Source organism: Acinonyx jubatus, chromosome E4 (genome assembly GCF_027475565.1).
Source record: "Acinonyx jubatus isolate Ajub_Pintada_27869175 chromosome E4, VMU_Ajub_asm_v1.0, whole genome shotgun sequence".
NCBI lineage: Eukaryota > Metazoa > Chordata > Mammalia > Carnivora > Felidae > Acinonyx > Acinonyx jubatus.
In genome coordinates this window covers 32,311,908-32,338,912 of record NC_069395.1, presented here as the reverse complement: position 1 = coordinate 32,338,912, position 27,005 = coordinate 32,311,908, and the positions used below count along the sequence as shown (strand labels likewise).

General features: G+C 35.8%; 1 protein-coding gene across 1 annotated transcript in view; it reads left to right on the top strand.

Annotated features, from left to right (window-relative positions):
* The window catches only part of CRB1 (crumbs cell polarity complex component 1), a 143,668-nt gene that overhangs the window by 63,445 nt on the left and 53,218 nt on the right, over positions 1-27,005 (top strand). The window contains exon 5 of the mRNA XM_027074600.2: positions 25,873-26,829. Within this exon, the coding sequence (XP_026930401.2) occupies positions 25,873-26,829 (957 nt within the window). The remainder of the gene's footprint in view (positions 1-25,872; positions 26,830-27,005) is intronic.

Here is a 27,005-nt window from a genome sequence, read left to right as displayed (position 1 = left end):
AGGCCACATGGATCACAAAGCCTAAAATGTTTACTGTCAGGCCCTTACAGAAAAAGTTTAACGATCCCTAATTTATCCAAGTAAATGCTTATATTAGAAAGGTAAAAAGAGGGGCGCCTGGGTGGCTCAGTCGGTTAAGCGTCCATCTTCGGCTCAGGTGGTGATCTCGTGGTCTGTGAGTTCGAGCCCCGCGTCGGGCTCTGTGCTGACAGCTCAGAGCCTGGAACCTGCTTCCGATTCTGTGTCTCCCTCTCTCTCTGACCCTCCCCCCATTCATGCTCCGTCTCTCTCTGTCTCAAAAATAAATGTTAAAAAAATTAAAAAAAAAGAAAGGTGAAAAGATTCCAAATTAATAAACTAAGCTCCTACTGTAAGATACTAGAAAAAGAAGAGCAAATTAAACCCAAAGCAAGCAGAAAGAAGGACATAATAAGATAATGTGTAATAAAATGAAAATCAATGAATTTGAAATCAGAAAATCAATAGGAGGGAAACCAAATGATGCTTTTTGAAAAGAAAGATAAAATTGATAAATATCACACCAAATTGATCAAGAAAAAGAGAAGACACATATTACCGGTATCAGGAATGAAAGAGGAGAAAACACTATAAATTCTACAGACATTAAAAATGTAATAGGGTTGCCTGGGTGGCTCAGTTGGTTAAGCGTCAGACTTCAGCTCAGGTCATGATCTCGCGGTCCATGAGTTCGAGCCCTGCGTCAGGCTCTGTGCTGACCGCTCAGAGCCTGGAGCCTGTTTCAGATTCTGTGTCTCCCTCTCTCTCTCTGACCCTCCCCCATTCATGCTCTGTCTCTCTCTGTCTCAAAAATAAATAAACGTTAAAAAAATTAAAAAAGAAAAAAGAAAACAGCGTAATAAAAAGCATATTTAGGACAACCAGGATGAAATGCACAAATTCCTTGAAAAACATAAATGTCAAAAATTTTCCAGAAGAAATAGATAATTTGAATATTCATTAAAGAAACCAAATTCATTGTTAGACTCTGTCAATAAAGAAATCCAAGGCTGGGATTACTTCGCAGGTGATATCTATAAATTATTTATGGAAGAATTAATACCAATTCTATACAAACTCTTATAGACATTAGAAGAGAGGGAATTTTTTCTAACTAATTTTTTTAATGTTTTTATTTATTTTTGAGAGAGAGAGAGAGTATGAGTGGGGGAGGAGCAGAGAGAGGGAGACACAGAATCTGAGGAAGGCTCCAGGCTCTGAACTGTCAGCACAGAGCCCGACATGGGGTTCGAACTCAATGAACTGTGAGATCATGACCTGAGCCAAAGTCAGACGCTTAACCAACTAAGCCACCCAGGGGCCCCTTTTCTAACTAATTTTATAATTCTGACATTAGCCTGATACCCAAACCAAATAAAGACAGTACATGAAAAAAAAAAAAAACACCCAACTATCAAGCAATATCCCTCATGTACACAGACATAAAATGTCTACACAAAATATGAATAATTCAAATCCAGCAATATTTATAAAGGATAATACATTAAGATCAAGTGGAATTAGTCTGGGAATGTAAGGTTCACTCAGAATTCAAAATTCAATTAAGATAATTGACTATAACAAAATGAGGGTAAAAATTCATGTGATCACTCCAATAAGTTCAGAAAACATATTTAATAAGATTCAACATTCATTCATTATAAAAGCTTTCGGGGGCACCTGGGTGGCTCAGTCGGTTAAGCATCTGACTTCGGCTCAGGTCATGATCCCGCAGTTTGTAGTTTGAGCCCCATGTCCGGCTCTGTGCTGACAGCCCAGAGGCTAGAACCTGCTTCTGATTCTGTGTCTTCCTCTCTCTCTCTCTCTCTCTCTCTTTCAAAAATAAATAAACATTAAAAAAATAAATAAAAATAAAGACTTTCAGCAAAGTGGGAATAAAGGAAACTTCTTCAATCTGATAATGGCCATCTACAAAAAACCTAGAGCTAGCTACTAGCATCATGTAATTTTAGAAGACTGAATATTTTCTAAGATGGAGAATAACACAGGTGTCCACTCTCAACCATTTCTATTCTATATTGTATTGCTGGCCTTGGCCAGTGCTATATGATAAAACAAAACAAAAGCCCAGTTATACTGCTTGGAAAAAATAATGAAAAATCCTTTCTATTAATAGACGTGATTATTTAAGTAGAAAATCTCAAAGAATTTGCCACAAAGAAGCTAGAACTAATGAGTTTAATATGGTTGCAGAATACAAAGTAAATATACAAAAGTAATTGTGTTCCTATATACTAATATTGAATATGAATTTGAAATGGAAACATTTTTTTAAAATATCATTTACAGTAGCACAAAAATAATGAAATACTTAGGTATTAATCTAACACAACATTTGCAACATTAGCATGTTGAAACCTATAAAACACAGATGCAAGAAATCATAGGCACCCAAATAAATGCACATGAAATGTTCATTGATTGGAAAACTCAATACTGGGTAGATATCTATTTTCTGAAATTTGATGTATGCATATAATGTAATACAAATCAAAATACCAGGAGGATTTTTTTTTGGTACAAATTGACAAAGAGAGTCTGAAATTTAATAGAAAACCAAAGGAAATAGAATACCCAAAACAAATTTGGAATAGAACAAAGTTGAAGAAGTCATAGTACCTGACTTCAAGATCTACTGTAGAAGCACAAGAATCAAGACATTGTACTATTGATAAAGGATAGATGTAGGTAAATGGAACAAAATGGAGTCCAGAAATAAAAACACAGATACATGATCAATTCATTTTAGACAAACATATAAAAGCAAGTAAGTGGAGAAAAGGTAGTTAAAAAATAGGTCTATGTTTTAGGAAAGGAATCAAGTCATTACATATATATTATATGTGTAATATATATAGTATATACATACATTCCTATAAAATACAGACATATATATGCACTATGTATAACATATATGTGCATATATACAATAAAAATATGTCTTTTTTTCCAGGAGTCAGGAAATATTCAATTATCTATGTAGTTCCACATACATTTTTTTCCCATTTGCAATGTTATTTCTAATTCATCCTCCATGATTATTAATTCAGGTGTCATCTTGAAGAAACTTTCCTTGATTTACCTCATGCCTTAAGGTGCACCTTCATCCCCTTCTCATGCAGTCAGATGCACATCTTTTGTGCATCACAATTTCACATTTAAACACTCTAATGGGTGTAACATTTAAGTTACTCTAATCCAAGTGTTGATTACTTTAGTTGTCACTTTTCCACAGTAAGATTGTGAGCTTCTTGATATCTTTCCTCTCTGCGTTCCCAGTCCCTTGTACAGTGCCTGGCTTGTGGGAAATGTTTAAACAGGATGGCAGTATTAAAGACTTGGTAAGAACATGGTTTAGTAAATCAAACATCTTATTTTGAACTCCACATGTTGTATCTACTAGTATGCATGCTTGGTTATATTATTTAATCTCTTTTGAGATTTAAGCTCCTATAAACAAGGATTGTACTGCTACTTCCCTCAGAGACTTATTGTGACGTGTTAATTATCTACTACTGCTTAACAAGTCGTCTCCAAAACTCTGCAGCTTAAAATAACACCCATTTATTACTTCATGGCTTATGTATGATATCTTTAGCTGGGCCCTCTAATTCAGAGTCTCTCCTATGGCTGCAATCAAGGTGCCAGCCAGAGTTTGGGTCTCAGCTGAAGGTTCAGTTGAGAAGTAATCCACTTCTAAGCTCACTCATGTACTTGTTGGTGGGATTCAATTCCATGAGGGTGGTTGGACAGAGAGCCTCAGTTCCTTGATGGCGATGGACCCTCTAACAATGATAATTTGATCAAAGTCATCAAAAGAGCCATCTGGCAAGATGGAAGTCACAATCTATTTAACATAATCACAGAAGTGACACCCCATCACCTTTGCCATATTTTGGGGTTTTTTTAGAAGCAAATTACTAGTTCCACTCCAGAACCAATTAGAGGGGATTACACAGGAGTATAGATACCAGGAGATGGGGATCATTGGGGGCCATATTAGAAGTCTGCCTACCATGTGTGAATGCTGAATCAATAAAACCAAAAGGTTTAGCAAAGTGTCTAAGACATAGCACATACACAAGCAGCTATTTTTTTTAAATTTTTTTCTTAACATTTATTTATTTTTGAGACACAGAGAGAGACAGAGCATGAATGGGGGAGGGGCAGAGGGAGAGGGAAACACACAGTCAGAAGCAGGCTCTAGGCTCTGAGCCATCAGCCCAGAGCCCGACGCGGGGCTCGAACTCACAGACCGCGAGATCATCACCTGAGCTGAAAGTCGGACGCTTAACCCACTGAGCCACCCAGGCGCCCCTCACAAGCAGCTGTGTTTATCTCACAGACAAATGGAACTAATGAATGAATGAATGGTTCTGCAGTTAGCCTGAGTCACCACTAGATGGTGGTACAACCTTCGTAGCATTGTGTCATTAAAGTGGGGTCAGCGATTTTGAGGGCAGGAACCAACAGCGGAACCAGAAGTAAAAGGACATTTACAAACAATGAAATCAACAAAGATACATTTTTAAAACAGAGATGTTAAACACCTAATGAAGACTCTTGAATCTCTAGTGATCTTCCAAAATCTATCATGCCTTTTTCTTCTAGAGTAAACCATAAACGATGCAAACAAAATAAACAAAAATCCCATTCAGCTTCATTTTGAAAGATTTCTCATTCAGATACTCATCCAGCCCTGCTTTAAATTTTCACTGGGCTTGGGCTTTCATTTACTTGGGCTTTCAGAGACTTGGAAGCTTTTGTGGGTCTGTTTTCAGATATAATGTCTATTACATTTTTCTAAAGCAAAGTAAAATATGATCATTGTAGAAAACTGGGAAAATCCAAAAAAGAATAAGGAAAATTAAAAATAATTCTAATCTCACCCAAAAATATTTTTGTGTGTTTCTTCTGCCTTCCTCTCTGTCTCTGTCCTCTGGAATATTTTCTAAAACTGTAATTTTGGTAAACTCTGTTGTAGCTCTGTAGAAAAATCTCTGGTTTTGCAAATCAGAGTTAAAATTTAAATGAAAAAGCACGAGGAAGGAAAAGAAAGTGGCCTTTAGGATTTGATGGACAGAGATTTAAGTGAGAACTGGGTCCAGTTGCTATTTGTGTGAACTTAACCTTTTTAAGACTCAAGTTTCCAAATATGTGAATATGTCTATTTTCTAGAGTTATTAAAAGGATAAAATGAGCTAATGTTCAGGACCTAGTACAGGTCTCAGTTTTATTTTTTTAATTTTTTTGAAGTTTATATATTTATTTTGAGAGAGAGAGAGAGACAGAGAGAATGCAAGCAGGGGAGGGGCAGAGAGACAGAGACAAAGAATCTCAAGCAGGCTCTGTCATCTGTCAGCACAGAGCCCAACACAGGGGTTGAACTCACAAACTGTGAGATCATTCCCTGAGCTGAAATCAAGAGTCAGAGGCTTAATGACTAAGCCACCCTGGTGCCCTGTGCCTCAATTTTAAATATTGCATGAAATGTATTATATTTTGTTTGCAAATAGTTTCTTTCCAATAGCTACAATTTTTGTTTTATCTCTTACTAAGATGACCAAACCTGATGACAAATCTCAAAAGGTATATTTAAATGTAATTATGCGTTCAGATTAATGTGTAACTGATTATAATTAAGTTAATTAAATATTAACTCATTAGATTCATAATTTTACTTTACTCAGTTACCATTATTTGCGCATTTGGTAAAGGATGCACTTTATCATGTCGATCTTGCTTCCTTCCATTTCACTATTCCAGCAGAATGGTATTTTCTAGATATGGGGTTGTATGTTATTGACTTTTAGTACCTATTGAAAGTATCATGTTTTTGTTATTATACATATTGATGTATGCCACTGACAAATTTTCCAGTTTTAAGCAGTATCTGTATTTCTGGAATGATCATAATTTTGAATTGCTTCCTATAATGTGTTTTTTTAAAAAAACATTTTCTTACTCTCATTTTTTACATTTTTCATTATGATAAAATACACACAAAAAACTTTCCTTCCTCACCATTTTTAAATAGACCCTTCAATAGTGTTAAGTACACTCATATTATTGTGCATTCTCCAGAACTCTTTTCATCTTGCAGAACTGAAACTCTGTACCCATGAAACAACTCCCCATTTCCCCCTTCTGCCCAGCCCCTGGCAACCAGCATTCTACTTTGTATCAATTTGACTCTTCTTGGCAACTCACATAAGTGGAATCATACAGTATTTTTCTTCTGACTGGCTTATTTCACTTAGCATATATCACATTTCAGCCATGTTGTAGCATGTGTCCAAATTTCCTTCTTTTTAAAGGTTAAATAATATTCCATTGTGTATATATATTACATTTTGTTTATCCAGTCACCCAAAGGCAAACACTTGGTTTGCTTCCTTAATTTAGCTATTATAAATAATGCTGCTATGTTATGGATGCACAAATATCTTTTTGAGACCCTGATTTTAGGTCTTTCTGGTATACACCCAATGTGGGATTGTTGGATCATATGGTAATTCTGTTTTTAAGCTTTTGAGGAACCACCGTACTCTTTTTCATAGTGGTTGCACCACTGTACATTCTCACCAATGGTGACAAGTGTTCCAATTTTTCCACATCTTCACCAACCTTGCTACTTTTTTATTTTATTTTATTTTTATTTTATTTTATTTTTTATTTGAGAGAGAAAGAGAGAGAGAGAAAGCAGGGGAGAGGGGAAGAGGGAGAGAGAGAGAGAGAGAGAGAGAGAGAGAGAGAGAGAGAGAGAGAATCCCAAGCAGGCTCCACGCTTAGCACAGAGCCTGATGCAGGGTTCCATCCCATGACCCTGAGATCATTACCTGAGCTGAAATTAAGAGTCAGATGCTCAACTGACTGAGCCACCCAAGTGCCCCAACACTTGCTATTTTATGGGGTATGTTTTTGTTTTTTTTTTTTTGGTAATAGCCATCTTAATGGGTGTTATGTCACATGGTTTTTATTTACATTTCCTTTAAAGCATTTTAAATAAACTTTTTATTTGGAATAGTGTTATATTTTCAGAATTATTTCAAAGACAGTACAGAGTTCCCTTATATCATACACCCCATTTCCCCTATTACTGACCTTTTACATTAGCTTGCTACTTTCACAATTAATGACCCAATATTAATACAGTATTATTATTAACTAAAGTCCATATTTGATTCATATTTCCTTAGTTTTCCCTGTTGTATTTTTTCTGTTGCAGAACTCTATCTAAGATACCATATTACATTTAGTTGGCACGCCTCCTTAGGCTCTTCTTGGCTGTGACAGTTTCTCAGACTCCTTGTTTCTGATGACCTTGATGTTTTGCAGAGTACTGCTCAGGTATTTTGTAGGATGTCCCTCAATTAGGATTTGGCTGATGCTATTCTCTTAATTAAACTTCCTTCCTTTTGGAATGAAGACCACAGAGGTAAAGTGCCATTTCATCACATCATGTCAAGGGAACATGCTATCAATAGAACTTATCAAGCTGATGTTAACCTTGATCACATATCTTAAAGGTTGTGTCCTAAAGATAATGTTTGCCAGGATTTTTAAAAATGCACCTCTAATTTAGTTTGTTAATATCTCGTTTAGTACTTTTGATCAGTATACATAAATATGATTGGTTTATAATCTTGTGGGTAAAACTATGTTTAGATGCTGGCTGTATGCTAGGTTTATAGTGCACTGAATACCTTTCTGTCTGTTTCCCAAAGAGACTATCGAGCGTGGGCATTATTATTAATTTATAAAAACTGTCTGAAACTTTTGCCGATAGAAACCTCTTGCAATATTTCTCCTAGCTATTATATCACTCATATACTCTCTTTACAGTATTTTCAGATTTTAAATATCTGACTCCAAATTCCAAATTGTATTTCTCCATATATTTCCATTTCCTTTGTATCTGATTTTACAAGAAATTTGTATTTGTTCTTCTTGATTTAAAATTTTTTTCTTGAGAAAATTTATGTTATTTACTTATTTGTGTATTTATATGTTGTTTATTTTTATGTCTATCATTTTCCCTCCATGGAAATATAAACCTATAGCTCTTGAATCTTTCAATTCCACTGCATATTCTGCTTTCTCCTTCATTGATCTCTGCCCTTATATGATTTACCACTTAGGCTGATGTTTTTATTATTTTCTGTTTCCAAAGCTTAAAATTAGAACAGTAGTTATTTTTATTATGTGTTTATGACTTGCTTTTGAAAACAGGTTTAACTATTTTAAATGTTTTCACATATTTTACTATTTACTGTGTGTGTGTGTGTGTGTGTGTGTGTGTGTGTGTTAATAACACTTAACCTAAGATGTACCCTGTTAGCAAATTTTTAAGTAGAATATAGTATTATAGACTATGGGCATAATGCTCTAGAGTAGCTCTCTAGGACATACTCGGTTTTCATAATTGAAATTTTGTACCTTTTGACTGCCATCTTCCCATTTCTCCCTCACCCCTGCCCCTGCCAACAACCATTTTTTTCTCTGCTTCAGTGAGTTTGACTATTTCAGATTCCACATACAAATGAGATCATGCAGTATTTGTCCTTCTCTTTCTGGCTTATTTCACTTAGCACTTAGCATCATGTCCTCCAGGTTCATCCGAGTTGTCCCATTTGGTATAGGATTTCATTCTCCCTTAAGGCTGTGGCATTGAGTGTAATGGCTTCTCTTTCATTTGCAATTTTATTTATTTGAGTCTTCTGTGTTTTCCCTTAGCTAGTCTAGCTAAGAGTTTGTCAGTTTTATTTATCTTTTTAAGAAACCAACTCTTAGTTTCATAATTTTTTTTGTTTTTATTCTCCATTATACGTACTTCTACTCTAATCTTTGTAATTTCCTTCCTTCTGCTAACTTTGTGCTTAGTCTGTTTGTTTTCCAGTTTCTTGAAGTGTTAGGTTATTTACTTGAAATCTTTCTTCTAACTTTTATGTAGGCATTTATCACTGTAAACTACCCTCTTAATCTTGCTTTTGCTGATCCCATGAGTTTTGGAATGTTGTATTTTCATTTATATATATATATATATATATATATATATATACACACACATATATATATATATATACACATTTCATTTTCATTTATATATATATGTTGTATTTTGTTGTATTTTCATTTTCATATATATATTTCATTTTCATTTATATATATGTTGTATTTTGTTGTATTTTCATTTTCATTTATATATATATTTCATTTTCATTTATATATATATGTTGTATTTTGTTGTATTTTCATTTTCATTTATATATTTCACTTTCATTTATTTATATATGTTGCATTTTGTTGTATTTTCATTTTCATTTATATATATTTCATTTTCATTTATATATATATGTTGTATTTTGTTGTATTTTCATTTTCATTTATATATATATTTCATTTTCATTTATTTATATATATATGTTGTATTTTGTTGTATTTTCATTTTCATTTATATATATATTTCATTTTCATTTATATATATATATTTCATTTTCATTTATATATATTTCATTTTCATTTATATATATGTTGTATTTTGTTGTATTTTCATTTTCATTTATATATATATTTCATTTTCATTTATTTATATATATGTTGTATTTTGTTGTATTTTCATTTTCATTTATATATATATTTCATTTTCATTTATTTATATATATATGTTGTATTTTGTTGTATTTTCATTTTCATTTATATATATATTTCATTTTCATTTATACATACATATATGTATATATATATATATGTATATATATAAAGAACACAGCTCAGGAACAGCAAAATGGAAGAGAGCATAAGGTGGTGGCGTGTGGACCTTCCCTCCCCTCTCTGAACACACGCCACTCTACCTGAACTTTGATATATTCACCAGCCTACAAGTTCTCTGCACCCCATGGTTTGGGGATTGTTATGGAAGCTTTATCACATAGATATGATTAACTACTGACAATTTCCGCCCTCTCTCCCCTTCCTGAAGCATGTGGGGTGGGGACGAAAGTTCCAAACTTCCAAGGTTGGCTTGGTCTCACAGGTGACCAGCTCCCTTCTGGAAGCCATCCAGGAGCCCACCAAAGCTGCCTCAGAACAAAAGACCTTCTTATCACCCAGGAAATTCCAAGGGATTTAGGAGCTCTGTGTAGGACGCTACTATCTCCAATTTCACTCAGGAAATTACAAGGGTTTTAGGAGCTCTGTGTAGAAACTGGGGTTAGAGACCAAATACATCTTTCTTATTATGTCACACATAGCAACCAGTTCTCATGCATATTATCACAAAAATAGTTCAATCTCCTAAAATTTTCTTCATATCCCTTTATAAATCAAAATTTAAAAAGAGAAGTTATTTGACTTTTTAGAGTGATGTTTTCTTTCTTTTGTGGAGCACGAGGGATATGTGATGGATATATGATATATCCTGAGCACCAGGCATTCCTTTTTTCTTTACTCCTTCCTAAAAGAGCATTAATTTATTTAATAGCCCTCTTTTCCTAGCAACTAGCTATCTCAGGGAAGCTGACTCCACTCTCAGTTCCAAAGGGTAATCCTATTTCCTCTCCCTACCTGCCACTGATTCCTTTAGTAATGGGTATGAGTCAGGATTTACTGATTGTTTCTAGGAGAGTTCTTATTTGTTCTTAAGGAAGAGCTATGGGAAAGATGTGAATGAGGAAGCATGTAGAAAGAGTGCCCCTCTCATCCATCCTATAACTGAGAATAGCTCTGGGATGAAGCTGAACCTTCACCCAGCATAGTACAGAGCTGGTAGATAACCGAATCCCTAACTTTGTTGAGTTTTGGGGTCAAGCAACCACGATGGTGTCTTTTCTTGCACTTCCTCTTTCATGAACTAACAAACATTATTTAAGCAAGTTTCATTTAGGTTTTATACTGTTTGATGCCAGATCATCCTAACTATACATGACCTCAATATGACATTGGTAGTGGTTTCCCCACCTACCTCCACTCCCCCTCCTCTCCCCTCCTCTTTCCTTAGCAAGGATAGATAACAAGGGCTAGCAACGGCTACACCCAGTGTTTGCCTACAGAATACATTTGTGAGCCATCATGGCACATGTTCATTGACTACCTTGGGTAACAGTCAAAGCTCCACCTCAGATGGCAGTAGGAAGACAGATCCTGCTCAGGTAGCTGGTACTCCTCTGTTGCGAGACTGCTGAAGAGGGATTTTTACCTACCTGACAGAGATCCCTTAGACCAGTGGAATATAGGCAAAGTTCCAATTCCAGCCAGAGTTTTTCTCTCTCAGGCGGGCATACCAATGGTGCTTGTGGGAGGCATACATAAAGTATGGTTGTCTGTCTTTACTGTTGCCGTATCTTCTCTGCAAGTTGTAATTTCTGACGGCACGTAGGAAGGCAAAATATAAGACTGGAAGAGGGAAATAGTCCTCCGGCTACCTCGAAAAAGCAGCTGGGTGGCATTTGCCTGGTTTTCTCATTAGGACAGACCACAGAGGAGAACTGTGTCTTCTCACTGTCCCTTCGGGTGATGGGGTTTATGAAATAAGGTCAGTTATCAGTTCGGTTGCTACTTTTCTGTTTTGTTTTATATTTATATATTATATTGGCCTTGTTGAATTCCACTCCTTTGTTTTGTAGTTAGGAATTCTTCCCAGTTCAGACAGTAGGTTATCTTTTAATTTTATTTTTTAGTAATTTGTTAGTCCCCATATTTTTCATGTCTTCATATATATTTTAGTGGGACATGGATAGGAGCTATTAGACAGATGATATACAGATGGTACACCTGCTAAAAAATGCCATATTGCTATAATTGTTGATTACTGTCATGGGTGTTTACAGTTTTAAAACTAATTTCTTGCGATCAATATACAGTTAAATGTATGACAGATATATGGAAAGTGTAAAGAAAGAAAACTTTGAGAGACAAAATTACATCCTAGTTAATGAGATGGTCTTTGGACACTGCCAGATCTGACTTTAAATTCTGGCTCTGCCCCTTGCTAATTCAGTGATCTTGAAAAATGTATAAGCTCAGTTTCATATGCAGTTTATGCAGCTTCATAATACTTATCTCACTATGAGGTTGTGAGAAATAGCCAGTGTTTTTTTCTTATAAATAAGTAATCTTTAAACACTGAGCACAATGATCTGAACATAGCATAGTAGGCATTGCTAATAGTGTGTTCAGTATGCTGCATATTTTAATTAAATAGCTTTTAGAATTTATATTTATAAAACCTATTTCTAACATAAGTTTAACATTTCAAATAGTTATTTTGTTAGTTTAATTTTTAAAATAATGAGATTTCTGGGCGCCTGGGCGGCTCAGTCGGTTAAGCATCCAAAACTTCAGCTCATGTCATGATCTCATGGCTTGTGAGTTCCAGCCCCGCGTCAGGCTTTGTGCTAACAACTCAGAGCCTGGAACCTGCTTCAGATTCTGTGTCTCCCTCTCTCTCTGCTCCTCCCCCACTCACGCTCTATCTCTCTCTCTCCTTCAAAAACAAAACAAAACAAAAAAAACATTAAAAAAATGGGATTTCTGTTTTTTTAACCAAGCAACAAATTTAAAGCATTTAGAGAAACATGTTACCCTGCAGTTGTATGGTACTTTATATTTTCCAAAATATTTATGTATTAGTTGCTCATTTGATTCTCACAACAACGTGTAGAGGTAAGCAGTACAATGAGCTCACTTCCCCTTTGCTATTGACAAAGCTGAGATTCAAAGCAACTAAATGATCTCCTGTAGAATGCACATTAAATAGAGCCATTACTAAAACACTTGACCCCAAACACCTCCTTCCTCTTCTTTATTTGCTGAATAGTCTAGTCATTAATATATGTAAAACAGTTAAGAAATTATGTCCACTTGTACGAATAGCTTTATTGACAAAAACTTTTTTTTTTTTAATTTTAAGAATGTCCTTTAAGGAATGTCATTTAAGGATGAAATGGAAAAAGGATTAGAGGAAAAAGACAAAATGTGGAGGGAAATGCCCTGGTGCATATTGAATATGTTCTGTTTATCATATGAAGGATGTAATGATTTGTAATCAGTTAACAAGCAGCATATGGATGGTCCATGGAATGTTAAAGACTTTGAGTTTTGGCTAAATAGTAATTTTAAAGAAATATTTTGGTGAAGTAGTTCCAGATATTTTAACAAGAAACCTTTATCAACTTATCTGTTCTGAAAATCACTGTCATTGGTTAAGGACAGTTTAAAATGTCAACCCCCCAATAAGTAAGTAAGTAAGTAAGTAAATAAATAAATAAATAAATAAATAAATAAATAAATAAAATGTCAACTCTAAGCCAGTTTACCAAAATTGATACATTTTAATGGGTAGATACAATTTGTTTCTTTCAAACAGAGTTTCTTGGGCCTTTTGGGGATAAAATATCCCTTTGAAATTTTGTTGGAATTTTAGACCATGTCTGAGGAGCATCATTATCAGAATTACCTGATAATTCACATATCGGGTGATTTATCACATAGGCTTAATCCCGATTTATAGAATCAGTTTCTGGAGATGTAGTTTAGGAATCCACATTTTTTAACATATCTCCACTAAGCATTTCTTATTAGAGAGTCACTACTATAAATTCTGTACCCAGAAAATATGGAAAATACAGTAACAACAAATCACAAAATATTTCATATATTTTCAAGGGATTAATAGATCTGTAATGTCCATTTGTGGATGCTTTTGACATCTATGAATGTCAGGTCCAAAACCCTTACTCATAAACTAGAATTGTCTTCTAATGCCTTAGACTCTACTTCTGTGCAGGAGGAGACTGGATGCATATTTGCTTGAATTTTGGAAACCCATGACAGTATTGCCTACACTTCAAACATATACACATTGTACTATTCTACAGTACAGTTTATAGTATGCAGTGTTGTATTCAATAATAAGTATATTAGAAAGTAAAGCTAGAAAGAGGCATTTACACTTACAAACCTTATAATACTGTTAAAGAAAAGCACATCACAAATATTAAACAATAAATAGCAATACAATGTAGTCTATGCTGAGTTCCATTTGGACAAGCCTCAGATGTTTGAGGACAGAGCGTGTCTGACAGTTATCAGGGAAGGCATTCCACAGAGTTAAGTGCCAACCACGCTGAACCCTGAAAGAAAGTTGGGTTTTGAATAAGTCAAGAGAGGGAGAGAACTTTGAAAGTGCTTTAATTTTTACTTTTCTAAAAATATTTTAATACAGACCATTTATGTAGTGAACAGTGGGGAAAATAGTGCTGGTAGGGGCCGGGAGCGAGGTGGGGAAGGGGAATAAATAAAAGCCAGATTGTAGAGAGCCTTGAACGTCAGGTCTTACCAGGTCAGTAATTTACTTGGCCTTTGACATTATTTTTGTGGCTGTGCAGAGCAAAAATATTAATAAATTTGTGAGAAATGACAGTCAGTTCTGCTAAAGAATGTAAAGCCAGTTCTTACCGTGGCAGAGAGAAAGCAAACATTGCGTGGAACAGCAACACATCCAACCCAATACAAAGCAGGTTTTTGTAATTCACCATAACTCCAGTGTTTAATCATTCACTTTTGACAAGAAGAGGGAAAAAAAGGACCAAGCAAGAGCAGAGCCGTTTCTGATGATTTACTGATCAAAGCCAATTAGGATAGCTCTGGTTGAACTGGATTGAGTTTCTCTGAAATTACTTTTCAAAGTAAAGACAACAAGAGTGAGCCTGTGCCGTGCTGTATTTTCTACTTGTTAGTGCAGAAAAAAAAAAAAAAAAGCTAAAAATCACTTACCTATATACACTGAGCTTCAAAGTGTGACTTTTGAAGTGCAAAATCAAGTACAACGTAGAACTGAAATGCAAAGCTTTGTTGCAGCTATTTTGTCTTTCGTTTGAAGATCTCAGAATACTTTTCACACAATAGACTGAATCAAATCTTCCTCTGGGCTCAGAATTTTTTGTCTGAGCTACCATATGGTTCTGAACAAATGTCAGGTCTGGAGAGTGTGTGTGTGTGTCTCTGGAATCATAACTTTAAAATAGTGTAATAACAAAATAGAACAAAAGACTGGATATGGAAGAAACAATCTCTTGCTTATGCTGCACACATACACAATCTTAATAAACAAAACAAATCACCAATCATACCACATTTTTCTGATATCATTCAGGTTGGGTGTGGCCCACATAAAAGAGCTTTTGAAAGAGTACATTTTTATAATTCTTATGGGAAAATTTGTTTTCTTTTAATAATTTTGTATTAAAATACCTCAGAAATATGTCACAAATTTTCTTGCATTTCTGGATTAAAAAATATTACATGCAATTTGTATTTAATTGATGACTTACATTATTAACTTATGTCGTCCTATGTTGTTTTGCAATGGGGCTGTAAAATAGACATTGATTTGCTTCTCTTGTCAATATCTCCAAACTGTTATACTTTCTAATATTATTTTATGCCAGCTATTGTTTCCCTTGGAGACAGTGTGTTGTAGGAAAAATACAATGGCTCATCGCAGGAGTTAATAGACTGGGGCACCGATTGCAACTTGGCTCAGTTTCATCATCTGTGAAATGAAGGTAGCAACATACTCTTTATCATTTATTGAAGTGATTAAATGACCACAGGGATGAAGTCCTTAACATAGTGCTCGACACAGATTTAGGACTCAGTAAGTGTTAGTTCCATCTACTCACATTCACTTTCAACTATCTTTCAACCATCATTTCCTGTTGCTTGAAAATATACATGGTCGCTCCCCCTTTTCCCTTTCCTTTACTGATTCTATTTCATTGCAAGCTCTGATATTTGGTAATCAAGCTTATATTAGTTGTGTCTAAAATAATAACAAATGATGAACTAGGGCCTGAAGAAGTAGTTAATAGATTTTGCAATCTCTAATTTTTTAAGGTTTATTTATTTTTGAGAGACAGAGAGACAGAGTGTGAGCAGGGGAGGAGCAGAGAGAGACAGAGACACAGAATCCAAAGCAGGCTCCAGGCTCTGAGATGTCAACACAGAGCCCAACATGGGGCTCGAGTTCATGAACCACGAGATCATGACCTGAGCCCAAGTCCAAAGCTTAACTGACTGAGCTACCCAGGCGCCCTGCAATTTCTATTTTTAAACACAGAAACTTTTAGGATTTATCTATTCTTGATTATGTCCTGGATAGTTGAGATCACTAACATTGACCTCTGGAAAAAAGTGAAATTTAACTGTAATCAACATGGAGAAACTTTAGGAGTGTCATGAAACCTAACTGTTTTCTTAAGCAATTAAAAATGGAGGTAGGAAATTATGGCAAGATAGGTGGTGTTTGATAAGCATTTACAGAGACCTGAAACTACATGCTTTGAACAGTCTCCCCATTGAAACCTTACAGCAGTCCTTGGAGGAGCTTAGTGCCTTCCCCTTTTCATAGATTTCTAAAACTGTGACAAAGTTAGGAAGATGGTGGAGCTTATTATATTCTGCATATTCTCCACTTAGAAAGTCTCTGCTTTTATTATCTACTTAGAAATGATGCATACAGCATATTCTTTACTTAGAAATGATGACCAAATCTTAGGATTGCAAGAATCAGTAGAGGCCATTGAACTCTACAACCCACCCTTTCTTAAATGTCGTCTGTAACATCCTTTCTGAATTTGCACATCTTCAATGGCAAGAAACTTCCTGTCTCCCAAGACAGCTGATTCTATGCTTGATCAGCATCAATTAAGAGAAGATTCTGCCAAGTGAGCATAAATATAAATCCTATGGCATCTTACCATTGATGCTTGTTTTCCCTGGCGGGACCAAGTAAAACATGAGATGTCATGGGATGGGCTTTCAGCTACGTGAAGACCCCTCTGATGTGCTCCGGTATTTGCTTTTCTCCAGGTTAAACCTCTTCATTTTCTTCAAGAATTTCTTTAATGACATGATTTCAGGAAGGTTAGTATAATATTAGCTTTCCTTATTGGAGTGTGCATCTTGTCCTCTTAAAGGACTCAAAACTTAATAAGCATATCTTGAGATCAAGACTAGAGTAACAGAGGGATTATCATTTCCTTTACCCTTGATGCCATTATTCCCCATGACAGCCCCAGAGCTGCATAAAATTTTGGAAGCCACATCAACATGGATCCACACTTCAAAGGTAAATTGGGATAATAGACATGGAAGTAACCTATAAACTAATACATTCTACAAATGTTAATGCTAATTATTATTGGTTGTTAATTAAGTTTATTGTCAACTGAAACTCATGTGCCTTTAACTGATAAACTGTCTCCATCCAGTTTTGTGGTTGCTTCATCTCAAGTGAAAAACATTAAGTCTTCTCAGGTTATGGAAAACAGTCTTGTTTAGTTCAAGTGAGAATTTTGGCTTACCTGTTTATTTCTATTCTATTCTATTCATTTCCTTAATCCCCCATTCATATTTTCTCCTCTTTTTGGAAACCTCAGTAATATATTAAATATGTATACTTCAATATGCATGTATTCATATAAATTATTGTGTTGTTAATACATATATATTGTGTTAAAGTTCTCATTTTCTTCTGTTTTTCATTTGGCATCATGTTATTTAGCTCTATCCATGGTGCTGGGTATACATCTGTTTGTTTTTTTCTTTAGCTTTTTTATTTTTTTAATGTTTATTTATTATTCTTGAGAGACAGAGACAGAGCGTGAGTGGGGGAGGGGCAGAGAGAGAGGGAGGCACGGAATCTGAAGCAGGCTCCAGGATTTGAGCTGTCAGCACAGAGCCTAATGCGGGGCTCAAAACCACAAGCCATGAGATCCTGACCTGAGCTGAAGTCAGATGCTCAACCGAATGAGCCACCCAGGTGCCCCGGTCTGTTTCTAATTGCAGTATACATTTCCAGGTTGTACATCCTACTTTTTTTTTTTAATCCATGCCCTCATGTCCTACCCAATTTTTATGTACTCTCTCCAAGTTTGTTTAAATTCTAATAAAATTTAAGGACAAAATGTACAAATTTAAATTTTTTCTTTGATAAAATTCCTTTAAGAGTGCATCATTGAAAGCCTATAAAGACCTTTCTTGATCCTGATAACCATAACATCATCAGTTAGGATGCTTCTGGATCACAAAGAAAATCCACACCTGAAACTAGCTTACATAGTAGGAAAATCTATTATCTTACTTAACAAAGATCCCATTCTCAGTATCTTGCATGATTTTTAAACTTATACCTCTAGGGCTGTAGCATAGCTAATGCAGTTCCAGGAACACATCTGTACAAGACAATATCAGGCTAAAAGTGCATATCTTTTTTATATTAGGAATAAGGCTTTTCCCAGACTCCCCTAACAGAACTCCTCTAGGATCCTATTGACCAGAACTGAATCACTTGCCCATGGCCCAGCTGGTAAAGGAGGTTATGAAAACACATATTTGTCATTTTCACCCTCTGTAGTAGGAGGCATGTTCTGCCCGTAAGGAAGGGAGGTAGGATGGGTTGGGGAAAAGACTGCTGGGTAGGTAACCATCATTTCTGCTTCAGGGTAGTCATGATCTTCAACAAGTTCATGTTGCCTACAAATTTGGTAAGCAAGCCTTTTATATTTTAATCCAAATAGTTTGTATTCACGCTCACTCCCAAACAAACAAACTGTTGAAATTATTTGGAGTGACTACTATGCTCCAAGCATTCCACAAAATACATTTACATAAAAATAACTGTTTAATGTGCTTTTGGAGCACCTAGGTAGCTCAGTCAGTTCAGTGTCCTACTTAGGCTTAGGTCATGATCTCACGGTTTGTGGGTTTGAGCTCCATGTCGGGCTTTGCACTGACAGTGCAGAGCCTGCTTCGGATTGTCTGTCTCCCTCTCTCTCTCTGCACCTCCCCTGCTCATGCTCTCTCTTTCTCTCTCTCTCTTTCTGTTTCAAAACTAAATACACGCTAAAAAATGTGCTTTATTATGTCCACTTCATAGATGAAGAAACTACAGCTTAAAGAAAGCTATTTGCCCAAATTCTCATAGCCTTGTGAGCATTAAAGCTGGGATTTGAAACACATTATTTTGTGTGTGTGACCCTTGGTCCATGTTTATTCTACTTCATTCTGGCTTCCTGAGAACTACTAGAAACTCTCTGCAAGATGATCTATTAATAAGAGCTCTGAATATGTTTCCTCTCCTCCCTACCCCACCCTCAACAGCTGGCCTCCCCATGGATTAACTTCCTCCTTCAGTCCCCAAGGTCCCTGTTTGCCCAAGATCCCCTATGACCGTACACTTGCAAAACTGCAGGCCGCATGAAGCAGGACTATGTGTAGTTTCACTCCCCATCCTATCTGCAGCTCCAGCACCTGTTAAAAGGATGAATGAGTAATACATGAATGAAGAAACACACTGTCGCGGTGCCTTCTGCTTTACATCTTTCCTGCCTTATCATCTGGTTTCCATCACAACTTACCTGACCTCAGTTGCAGGGCAGATGTTTAAGCTGAGATGCTAGTCCATGGTAAAGCACCAGTGACTGCCTCATGATATAGTCACCACCCCTCTCAGGTAGTACTTGCATCTTTTCTAAGGCTTCCGAAAGATGAGGTCTCAACCTAAAGAAATTGCTCTAATGGTAAAAAGTTCAGGCACTGTGGTAGTCTGTGGGACTCAGTGACCTCTCAGCCTATACTGCCCAGGTGAAACTTCTGGCAGTCCTCAGGTTCCCCTCTCAGAAAATGTAAAAAATAAAAATAAAAAAAATTAAAAAAGTCAACAAGCAATTACTCTATGTCCCAAACACCTTACCTATTCAAATTATCCTGCTTTATAAAAATCGAATACCATTATATTTAAGACTAATAGAAACTAGTTATTCTTTCATAGGGGGTGGAATTTAAGTCGGAAAGCACCACACAAATAACTCTTGGCACAATATCAGTGAAGTCTACTGAAAACTCCTGCTGTTTTCTTAATTTTTCTTTTCCATTCCCTGCATAGATATTCAATAGATTTGAAGTTGCCATGAATTTCTTAACTACTCATTTAAAAGCACGAGAGGAAAAACTTAAAAAAAAAAAAAACCAAAAACCCACCAGCATTTCCATTGTTGTAAAGAAAACTGAAATCAAGCTCTAAGTTTCCATAATAATAAGTTACCAAAAACACCCATCTGTATTTAGATTCCCCAAAACTAATTTTTCCATGATAATAGTGTCAATATTCAGTGGAGGAACATATTAACATTCACTAGTATGACTTAAAAAGGGGAGGTACCATGTGTTGAGTAGAAAGAGTCTCTAAAAATACAACAAAATCTACTTGGTAAGCAGCACAAATGGGTCTTACACTAAGCCCCAGTGATCCAGCTTGGGGAGGAAATGAGTCAAGATTAAGTCCTCACACTCCACCTGAGAGAAAGAAGGTGACATTGAAACACAAGCCCCCACTTTTGCAAATGGTATGAGATCTTCAGGAACTGGCTTTGTCAACCCAGTAGGTGTTTGGATGGATCTCTCTTTTGGTCCAGAAAAATGTTTGGATCCAAGACACAAGGCTTTCACATTTTAATGGCGATGCTCATAGGTAACCCCCTCTTTTCTTGTTACTTGTATGAGCTAATGGGTGTCATTGTTAGAGTCTTTAAGGTGTTTATTTAAAAACTTATGTTAATGCTGTAACAGATATTACTATCAAATGAAAATTAGAACTTTTGAGTAAGAGAAAGTTACTTAAAACAATGAGTAAAGGAAATGTTTATGCACTGAGCCCTTCGTCTTTATACTTAATTTTTTCTTGGATTTCTATTTATTAAAATTAAAAAATCTAAGTCAACTACAATAGAGAAAGATGAAACTTACTTATTTGTCTATACTTTTTGTAGAAATAATTTTTCATTAGATATTTCGTTATCTGTGACTTTCAATAAAGGGGAATGAAAGCGAAAGTCATTTTAATAGTCAAAGATATTTTTCTTAAACAAACTCTGTGTCTCTTTGATCCATTAATATTATATGTTCTGATGAAAATATGGGATATAACAGGTAGTAAAAAGTTTCCCTATCATGAATATCATTGAAATACAGTCTTATCATAGAACTAGACACTAAACTAAAAAGGACTTTAGAAAAATAAAATGAAGTGACAGGTTTTAGTTAATTAAATAAACTGCCTTCACATAAACAAAATAACAGTAAACTTCAAGCAAGCCACCTCATACTATAAATACATGGACATAAATAACCAATTCATTGTCAACTAAAACCCAATTAGGAAGACTGAATGACACAGGTAATCCCTAATCCTTTTATCTTGATTGACAGCAGATCTTGTTCTTTGCCAGTGGTCCAGTAGCCAATAAAAGAAGCTTCCATCTTTTTTCCACTTTCACTGTGTTGGGCTCATCCAATAAATATGCCCGATCTTATTTTACATTGGAGATGTTAATAGAACTGATTTTAAACAGGGCAAAAAGCATAGACTACTGCTCATTATTCTGCTTTTAATATCTAATTCTGTTTATTTCCTTTAGACTATTGACCTTAACACAAGTTTCCTCTCCTATCTTGTTTTTGGGGATTTTTCATGATAATAAAATGTGAAACTAGCTTCTCTGCTTGTATTTAAAGGAAAAAAATGTTATTGGTAGTTATTGTACAGAAGATCAAATGTGTAAACTTTAGGACTCCTAAAAAGAAGTACAATAAGCAACAAAAGAAAGGACTAACATTTGTACTTACTTGCTAACCAAGGATAAATGAAGAGGTAAGACGGTAAATTGTAAGAACTGAAATGTCTTGTAGCAGACCCTAATAATCTTAGGTGTGGACAAATTTAGTAGCTGTCTATGTGTCTTCTTGTATCTGGTTTCTTCTTGTTTTACTCTGTGACAAATCCTTGTGTCACTGATCTTTATGAGAAACCATGTTGGTGTTTCATTCAACAATTCCCCATTTTTCTCCACTGCATTTGGAAAATAAATGAACAAGCACATAAATAAATAAAGCAAAACAATAAAAATGATATATCCCCAGGGCTTCTCTAGTCTATCTTTAATCTTTCTGACTTAATTTTTTATACATAAATTCTCCATGCCAACTAGATTGACAAATCCACCATCACCTCTAAATGTCTTATACTTTTCCAATGATAAATTATTGTTTATTCAGTTATTTCCACATACCTTTTTGTCAGTCTGATCCATACTTGAAAACTTGTATTAAATCCTTTCTCCTTCAAGCCTGCCTAGCCCAGCCTAGCCTGAGGAGAAATCTCCCTCGGGAGATTCATCACTGTTAAGTTACTGCTTACACAATTCACTTGGAATTCATCATATACTGTTTAGTGAAATCCCTTCAGTGTTGTCTTACACTATCATTTCATTTTTTACAAAGTTTTCTTCAGTAAACTCATTGAGGACAGGGACCAGTTACTACCTCATGTTATCTACAGTATTTTACATATGGTAGATATGTAATCACTATGTTCAATGTTGAGTTTTCATAGCTAAAGACTTATGATTATTTCTGATTCAATGCATTTCCCCTAAAACTTTATAGATCTTCTCTGCTGTCGCCTGAATTTGAGCCTCACATGTTAACCATTCATTGGGAACCTACTATGTGCAATGTATTTTCATAAATATGTACCGCTATTATAATGTAATTATAATGTAATATTATCATTGTAGGCATATCGAGGCCATGTCTGTCTCCTCTACTTTGCAGTCCTATGTGAGGATAGGGCACGGAGTAGATATTTGTAAATTTGACAAAACAACAAATTGAAGTTTCAAATAAGAGGTCAAGATACGGTCTCTGTGAGGTACTGAAGTGAATTATGAGAAAGACTCTAATGCAGAATGTCAAAATAAATACTAGGCTTCAGGCTTTGAAATGTTTATGCATTTTAAGCATATGTGAAAGTTCTTGAGAGGTAGTTTAACAGAATGAGTCTGTGAAGAGACTTTTTTGGAGAGTCTTGCTGCTGTGCTGTGACTTGTACCCCACCACTCAGTTTTGGGGGTTGGAAGCTATATTTTAACCCCAAGCAGAGTGAGGCGCTTCAAGAAGAAATCTGGTCTCGCCTAAATGTGGAGAAGGGGTCACAAGCATGGTCAACTTAGACTGGATTCTCCAGCTCTCTGAGGAATCTACAGAAGAAAGGGTGTGACTCTTCACCTAAGGCAGCAGGAAAGAGAAAGAAAGAAGTGCTGCCCTGTTGTACTGGAAAGTAAATGTGCCCGCCTCCAACCACAGGTCAAAGGCACACAAATTGTAAGGCCCACATGGAAATCATGGTGGGAATATCAGTCAGTGGTCAGTATGAAAGAGATCCTGTCCTATAGGCTTCTGTCAGAAGGTGAAAGAACCCCAACGGAGAGAGTTGGTAAAGGAGTGAGTCTCAGTAAACCAAGAGTGAAGGGGTTGGGGACCGGCAGTGTGGGAGCTGCTGGTCAAAGGAGAGGTAATGCCTGCTTCCCCCAAGGTCTCTGGTGCATCAGGTGGAGGAACAGAGCAAAGGAGGAAAAGTCTTCCCTCAATTAAATGTTTAAAAGCACTGTGGGGGAAAAAAAAAAACAAAGTATTTTGCTTTGATTATAACCCATGACTTGTTCAATAGTCTCCTTAATTAATGATTACTGATGAATTTTTTTTTGTTCTCAAAATCCTGTGAAAATCAAATTTAAGTCAAATATCTTCTAATATAAAAGTTTAGACTCTTCATAAATTCAGTTAAATTATATTTGCATCAGAACACTCTTTTAGGATGTATCTCCTATATCAGTTTTTTTTTTTTACCTCTAAGGATGAGGACATAACAAATCAGTTCAATTTGGTTTTATTTTTTCTGCTCATCAAGCTTTTCATAACGCATATGTGTTCAGCATGGTAAAGTGCGGTGGCTGGTTCTAATTGAGTTTATAAGACGTTCACTCTTTTTATGGAGCTTGAAATATATTTGGATTAACAAAGATTGTGTGAAAGCAATCCAAGTAGTGTAAAATGTAAGTACAACAGGATCCTTTCAAGTGTCTAAATTGCATACATAATGGCGGTGGGCAAAGATAAACATTGGATATATTCATCTGAAAATATGCCCCAAAAAACACCTTAGGGTTTGGAGTGGATTAGATTAAATGCATTATAAATACTTTAATCACCCTACAAAGGTCATCATTAATTAAATAATTCAAAAATTAAGTACCAGGTATCAAATGTGAGCAAGGCACTATGCTGTGGTTTAGATGTGTTTTGGTGAATAAAACAGACATTATCCCTTCCTTTGTGAAGAACACAATATAATGAGATTCTAGCCTAATATGCTCATTATGGAAAGTTATGCAATTTGTGGGTCACTCCATATACCCACACCTTCCAAACAGTCTCTCTCAATGACTATAGTACTCTTTGAATTTTGTCATTAGAGGGTATTTCTTTTGTTTATTACTTTCTAATAACAACTAACACTTATTGAGAATGTATTATATATCAAGGAATGTTATGATCATCTTATATATCAAGCGATATTATGATCATCTTATGATCATGTTATATGATCATCCTATATGATGTGAGATGAATTCAATCATTTAAAAGCCCTCTGAGGTAAGCACTACTATTAACACCATTTTGTAGATGAGAAAATGGAGACACAAAAGTAAATGTAACCTGTTCACAGCATAGCTGGGATTCAGATCTTTAACCCTGTCAATATAGGAGTCTTTGATTAAATTTTTATAATTTAATTTTAATATTTAATATTTTAAGTTATCTTACATTTTTGTACTCTTAACACATACATTTAGGCATGGAATTAAATGGGAAAATAAGAACACACATTAGTAATAATAGTAAATGAGAATACACTAAATTATCAGTGAAAGAATGGAGTGTGTCAGATTAGATTTTAAAAACCCAGAAACCAGATTTGGGAGTGCTTTGGAGTTTAGACTTCAGTCTTTCTAAGCCTCAGTATCCTCTGTGAAAGAGAGCTAAGAATATCTGCACTGGAAACCTCAGAAGACCGTGGTAGGCACAGATACGTTATGTGGATGAAGGTGTTGGGGAAACCATACTGTGCTATACAACACACGTCAATTTTTGTTAACCTGTTTGTTCATTTGAACCTCACAGGAAAAGCAATAGCCATCACTCTTGAAAGGTGTATTTCTTCTTGTTACTTTGATTACATGAATTCTAAGAATTCTCTAATTATCTTTCTTTGACTTGGAATCAGAAAAAAGTAAAAGAAAGTGAAGTTAAAACTATGAGACAGAGTGTTATGGGAAGTATTTCATGGTTTATACTAGACTTATGGAAAGGAGGAAACAGGGGCTTCTGTTCACCTTAGAAACTATCCATGGTGAGAGTTGTCTAGACTTTCTATATATCTGGCAAACTTTGGTTTTAGGGATTATGAAGAGGTAAAAACAAGATAAAAGGCAAAATCACCAATTTCAAGTACAATAGCGTAAAATCAGCAGCCTAGGACAGGATAAACAATATCAGAGAATAGTCCCCAAATAAATAGTATGAACCAAGCATCACTGCCAAGAACAACCTTTTCCTCTTTTATCATTTTTATGACATTGAGTTCCACAAAAATGTCTGACAATAATGGTTTGAGTCAACCACTATACTTGGCAAATAACTTATTTCTGGAGGAAGAATTCAAGGTCTCCCATGACTGCACTTCTCTGCACAATGTACACAGAACGATATAATCAATTTTAGCTTCCTCAATAACTATTCACATTTTATTCCATTAACGTCAAAAGCCTAAACTAGCTCTCCACTTCCAGAGATTATACATGAACATTATGTGAAACTTCTATTTCTGATCTGAATATATGGAATTTCAACGTATTCTTTGTTATTTAACAGGAATCCACTGTGAAGAAGACATTGATGAATGCTCTTCAAACCCTTGCCAAAATGGTGGTACTTGTGAGAATTTGCCTGGCGATTATACTTGCCATTGCCCGTTTGATAACCGGTTGGGAACATTTTACGGAGGAAGGAACTGTTCTGATCTTTTCCTGGGCTGTACCCATCACCAATGTCTAAATAATGGAATATGTATCCCTCACTTCCAAAATGGCCAGCATGGATTCAGCTGCCTATGTCCTTCTGGCTTTACCGGATCGCTGTGTGAAATTGTCACCACACTTTCTTTTGAGGGCAATGGCTTCCTGTGGATCACAAGTGGCCCAGTTACAGCCAAGGGCTTCGTTTGTAACATAGCCCTCAAGTTTCAGACTGTTCAGCCAATGGCACTTCTACTTTTCCGAGGCAACGGGGACATGTTTATAATGCTGGAGTTGCTAAGTGGCTATGTTCACTTGTCAATTCAAGCCAATAATCAGTCAAAGGTGCTCCTGTACATTTCCCATAACACCAGTGATGGAGAGTGGCACTCAGTGGAGGTGATGTTTGCGGAGGCTGTGACCCTTACTTTACTTGACAACTCTTGTAAGGAGAAGTGTATCAGTAAAGCTCCTTCTCCATTTGAAAACGATCAATCAACATGTGCTTTTCAAAACTCCTTTTTGGGTGGTTTACCGGTGGAAACGAGCAGCAATGGCCTTGCTCTGCTTCACATCTATAATATACCATCCACACCTTCATTTGTAGGCTGTCTCCAAGACATTAAAATTGATTCAAATCATATTACTCCAGGGAACATTTCATCTGGCTCATCATTAAATGTCAAGGCAGGCTGCGTGAGAAAGGATTGGTGTGAAAGACAACCTTGTCAAAATAGAGGACGCTGCATCAACTTGTGGCTTAATTACCAATGTGATTGCTACCGACCCTACAAAGGCCTGAATTGCCTGAGAGGTGAGAGATGGCTGGGCACCCAGGAATGCTATGCCTGAGAGCAGAGCAGTAACAAAAATACCCAGTCTGCTTCTCCTGTTAGGAAACATAATGACCCCTCAGTACTTCTGCTTCTGGTTGCCTACTGATGAGAAAAAAGAAGAGGCTAGTAATGTGCATTAATTAATTTTGAGTGA